Genomic DNA, 5737 nt, shown 5'->3' on the forward strand with positions numbered 1-5737 from the left:
CATTTGTCTCTCTACCTTCTCTATTGACCAGACTGTAAAGAAGCAGGAAATGTCACTCCAAGACAGACTGAACTGGCCAGGGCACGGACTGGTATTTATTTGTAAGCAGCCAATGGCCAGCTGCTTTTCAGAGTTATCCTTAGTGGGCAATGTGTTAACTTGGCTTTATTTCTTTATGCTCACATTTTTAAAAGTCCACACAAACAAAACAAAACAGCTCCATAAAAAAGATTAGTTACCTGCCCACATTTATTCAGGAAGTGAGTTACCCTGAAACAGTGCTTCAAACCGCGAGGCACCCCAGGCTTTTGTTCTGCCGTGTGCGGGCGCTGCCCGAGTCCTGCACTCCCACGCAGGCAGCCTGTTTATTAAGGTGTCATTCTGGTTGGCACAACATGGTGGTCACATCTCAGCCGGCTTTATTTTTACTTGGGCAGTGGCCAGAGAATGCAGGTACTTCATCAATCAGGCGGCGTGCTGGGGTCCTAGGCCAAGGTCTGAGTGCTGTGCTGTCCGTGGTCAAGCCCCCCCTGGAGTCTGGGTTACATGCACGAAAGCCTTCGAGATCCCCACCTGTCCCCAGTCAGGCAGCAAACAGCTCCACTAATGACAGAATTTCCTCCCCTTCCTCCAGAATCTTCTGAGGAGGATGAAAACAGAAACTAAATCCAGACGAGGATGCTGGAAAGAGATACTGATACACAAAGGCAAAACCATGAGGCAGGGGGGAAGCGAAATGAGAGGTAAAGACAGGAGGTTAAACTATGTGGTCACAGACAACTGAGAAAGCTGCTAAGAGACACACCATATAAAAACAAAACCCACCCAGCTCCCTTCCTCCACAAGGTATTGTAATGCAGCAAACCTGTGACACTCTTGTAGTAAGTACTGTTAGTATTCAGTACTTTAACAGTCATGGGGCATTCATATGCTTTTGCATAAATCAAAAAGAAACATAGCAATCAACCTACTGGCAAAATCAGGATGAAAAGTCCAATTTTTCCACAAAATACAGAAAGTTTCAGATTAAGTGGACAATAAATGTTTGCAGCCCTGTATAGAGCTTTAGTTGCCAAATGAAAAACAAAAAATAATCCTGACACAGGATGTTCCAAAAGCCTAATTCATGAAAAAGAGACAATTTATTCTATGTTTAATAAAATGTTTATTAAGGTGGTAACACAAGATAAATCATGCAGGAGCTCAGTAAAAACAAAAACTTAATATAAGGAATGGTAATTGGTGCTGCCAATTTAAAAATATGTCAATAATTTTACTACCCAAAGTGATTTGAAGAAGTTGGAATCTGAGCATGGACATGGTTGCAGCAATCTTGCGGACTGTAAACTAAAGTGATAGGAGACTCCTTGTGTTCTAGTCCTCAGAGGAGTCAAGTCATAGATCCAAAATCATCAGCAATGTCCCTCGCATCCTGCACTCAGATGGTAGCCCAGAACCCCTGCCCACCGAGTCCTTCGACACCCAGGGACAGTCTCAAACCGACACTTCTTAGCAGGGGAGGGGAGCAGGCACCTTTGGTGACTCTCAAATGAGACTCCGTCCACATTCAGAATCTTAACATCTGTGGTGATGAAAACCATAGACTTGCATGTCATCCTTACCAGCCTTAAATGTAGTGTTGTGATGTCCAAGGGAGGGTTTTCATATCCGGTGGAAGAAATTTGAACAGATACACCAAATTGAACATAGTGTCTCAGATTTCAAACAAATATGACTCATCTTTTGGCAAAAAATAAATATAGTGGAATGCAAGTTTGATAGATGAAAAGAATATATAATCTACCAACTGTCAAGGAGTACGATTTCATTGCAGACACAAAGAATCAAAAGTTTCAAAGAATTTTTTAAAAAAAGTTTGCACTATTTCTCACAAAATCTTCACTTTTGGAACTACCCCAATAGAAGCTACACACTGAATTTATTAATACAGCATTAAGTTTCTTTGTGTAAAAAAATCTTTGTACAGAGTAATAAAAAAAGATAAGGCAAGATGCATTAAACAGAAACCTTCTGGTTCTTCCAGAGCCACTGATGACTATCTGCAACGAGAGTGAAGTTTCTGATTTTCCGTGCGAGCATCTTGTGCCTTTGCTGTGGTAAGGATTCTGTCCGCCCCTGAAGCACAGGTGCTGGTGATGGTCTGTGGCACTTACGCTGGCAGACTGAGCTTCTTTCCCTTGAGCACTGGAATTGAGAGAGGAAACAAGATTACTGGCACTGACATGCTTGCGCTTTCCTTCCTCCCCTTCCCAGAGGTCAAGATACCACATAATCAGGTTCAAGGAAATAGGCTTTTGGCAACCAACAGGCATTGGATTTTGGTGTCAATAAACAAAGCCCGCTCGACTATGAAAATGTCATGCACACATATACTGGAATTTTCATGTACCTGGATGCCATAGCAATGACAGTTAAGAAATACAAACCTGACTGAAATTGTTGCTACATTCACAGCAGTTGTTATCATGACTTTCTTCCCTAACAACATACATACATTAAGATGTAACTGTCACTATGCCTATAATATTTGGACGTTAAAAAAGGGATAAGCCTGGCCGGTGTGGTTCAGTGGTTGAAGTCAAGCCAGGAAACTGAACTCACGGTTTGATCCCTGATCAAGATACATGCCCGGGTTGAGGACTAATCCCCAGTACGGGGGGCCTGCCAGAGGCAGCCAATCAATGGCTGATGTGCACTGATGTTTCTCTCTCTCTCCTCTTCCCTTCATCTCTCTCTAAAATAAAAAAAAAAAACATATTTAACAAAAAAGGGGGGATAAGATTCATATGCCCTAGTATCAGCAATAACACCACCATTAGGAACTTACTGTATAGTAACAGTTCTTAGCCTGGGGTCTACAGCTGGGTTCAGAGGCTCCTGAACCCCCTAAAACTATATGCATAAATATGCATACGCATTTTTTTCCTGAGCAAGGACGATAGCTTTCACCTGAGTTTTGTGAAGTTCACATTCCTCCATTCACATAAATGTAAAAATGTACATATGTAAGGATGCTGACTTAAGCACTGGATTTTAATAGCAGCAAAATAGCAGTGATAGTGTGAATATCCATGAACTGGCTGAGTAAGGAAATTATGGTAATACACATAATGTTGAAAATCACATAGATTCTATTTACTGACATGAACAACTGTGAATGGGGAAAAGGCAGATTAGGTGTAGTTAGCCATGTATCTGTGTATATGCACAGAGAGATCTGGAATTCCATTTACTGAAACAGTAACAAAGATTTCCGAGTGGTAGGATTTCGGGCGACTGTTTTCAGAATTATTAGTTCTGACTGAATTTTTGACAATGAAAATATGCCATTGTAAAAAGTACAGCTACAGCCCAAAGAAGAAAGACTCAAAATCGGATCCAGAATGGAACTGGACAGTCCGTTAAATGCCTTTCCGCAGCCAGTTCCTGCTCATCAAGCTAGTGCCAGAGCAAAAGCGTGCGGCTCGGGGCCCTGAAGGGACAGGCAGGCCCAGCGGCGTACCTTTTGTGATGTACAAGTAGAAGAAGTCGCAGTAGAGGATGGTCTGGACAACGCCGGCCACCACAGCGATGAGGTCAAAGAAGCCCTCAAAGTAGAAGCGCCAGATCCAGTTGACGAGATAGAGCGCCCGGTAGAGGCCCAGGAAGAACAGGTAGTGGGTGGTGATGGTCTCCGCCTCCCCGGTCTTGCTGATCATGAAGAGCTGCGGAAGGATGGCCACGGACTCCAGGTAGATGGAGAAGGTCCACAGAATCTGCGAGGGAAGCACAGGCTCTCAGCACTGGCGCCCGCCACGGGGTCACAGGAAACACCTGGCTTCCCTGTGAAGCGCACAGGAAGCGGGGAGTCTGGCGCCTGAGCCCAGGACAGAGCAGCTGAGCAATTTCCTAAGTCACAGACGCTCCCAATGACACGCTGGGTCACCCTGGACACCTCTACCTCTTTGAATGCTCATCACCTCGTCTCTCCAGCGTCGCATTCTTCCCTGTACAAATCACCGTGAATCATCACAGAGGATGTTTCTCCTGGGTAAGCTTGTCCCGAGTCAACACTGCTTTCTGCCAGGGTGGACCACACTGATAACCAGGCCCCTTCCATTCCCTCACTGCCAATGTTCCTCCCCAACTGGTCTCCTTTCCAGACTATCCAACGAGTCTATTTTTCTTTTCTTTTTTAAAAAAATATATTCTATTGATTTTTCACAGAGAGGAAGAGAGAGGAATAGAGAGTTAGAAACATCAATGAGAGAGAAACATCGATCAGCTACCTCCTGCACACCCCCCACTGGGGATGTGCCCGCAACCCAGGCACATGCCCTTGACTGGAATCGAACCCGGGACCCTGAGTCCACAGGCCGACGCTCCATCAACTGAGCCAAACCGATCAAGGCTATTTTTCTTAATTTGTAGGCTTTTTGGTGGGGTTACACCAAAGGAGGAAAGAAATGGAGTTGTTATTATGCAAACTCTGCCCAACATGGTACTTGACTCATGCTGACGGCAGGAGGACTCGGGAGCAGTCCTTGGAGTGATCACAAGCCCAGGCCTCCCGCACCCACCAGAGAACCAGGAGCAGCGCAGTAACTGAATCCCAGGTGCTGAGGGAAGGACTCGGCACTGAGGGGCAGCCACACCTCACAGTGCCAGGGCACCATGCACACCACTTCTAAAGTTGAGGAGCATAGCAGCAGTGCTGCTTAGGGGCCACAGACAGAATCGACATGTACATTAAGGGGAAACAAAGCTGGCTAGTGTCGGGAGAAGATCCTGTTCAGCAAACACGCAGACAGGCAGAGCACCGTGTCTGGTGCCACAGCAGCCGAGTTCATGTTCTAAAGGGGTCAGGCAATAACCTGTCAGCTGACACCCAACTACCTGGGGCTTAACTTCTGCCCACCATTTATGTACACCAAATAGTTTCTGTTGCACCAGAAGCTTGCCAAACTGAAAAAGCACACCAAAACAAAGCAGCCCCACATTATCTACTACACACAGGCCTATTTCCCTCGGGAGCCAGACGTGTGCACTAAATAACCTCTTAACTAACCTCAAGAGGAGAGAAATCATGATTGACTAGAAACGAGAGTCCTCCCACAGGGACCACCAGAAACTCCACTCGGAAGGTATCATGGTTTCCGTCGTAAGTTGCCTTAAACTTCATGTAGATCAGGTACACTGTGGCGTAGGAGCAGGCAATGTAGATGACCTAAACCAAAAGAAAAACACCAGGTCATCAATGCTTCCAACTCCCTTGGTTTTCTACGTCATTCATACACACACACACACACACACACACACACACACACACACACACACTCTAGAGGCAGGGTGCATGAAATTCGTCCATGGTGGGGGGCATGTCCCTCAGCCCAGCCTGTGCCCTCAGGGGATGCTGGCAGACCGACATCCCTCACAATCCGGACGCTGCATGCACCAGTGACCATACTTTTCATACAGGTGAAAGGCATCTTGCTGTTGTATGGACAGCTACACTTTTTTGCCCTGATTATAAAAAGTAGTACATAACATGATCCTTCTGAGGCAGCAGTACCATTTTCCCCATCTTATGGGTGGAAAAACTGAAGCAGAGAGAAGTTTGGGTTTGTCACACAGTTATAAGTCTCAGAATCAGGGCTGACCACAAAATGTGCAAGCCAGAGTCCATGCATGTCTTCGCTGCATCATCCTGTTTTTTCAGTGTAAGAGTAGCCTTGCC

The 5737-nt window shown here is 45.6% G+C and overlaps 1 protein-coding gene across 1 annotated transcript in view; it reads right to left on the minus strand.

Moving 5' to 3' along the window:
• Positions 1-231: 231 nt before the first annotated feature.
• Positions 232-5737, minus strand: part of KDELR2 (KDEL endoplasmic reticulum protein retention receptor 2) — a 15902-nt gene continuing 10396 nt past the window's right edge. The window contains exons 3-5 of the mRNA XM_006765427.2: positions 5069-5227; positions 3524-3776; positions 232-2205 (exon numbers count right to left, since the gene is read on the minus strand). Of these exons, the coding sequence (XP_006765490.1) occupies positions 2171-2205; positions 3524-3776; positions 5069-5227 (447 nt within the window). The 3' untranslated portion in view covers positions 232-2170. The remainder of the gene's footprint in view (positions 2206-3523; positions 3777-5068; positions 5228-5737) is intronic.

The sequence above is a fragment of the Myotis davidii genome, unplaced genomic scaffold, assembly GCF_000327345.1.
Source record: "Myotis davidii unplaced genomic scaffold, ASM32734v1 scaffold399, whole genome shotgun sequence".
NCBI lineage: Eukaryota > Metazoa > Chordata > Mammalia > Chiroptera > Vespertilionidae > Myotis > Myotis davidii.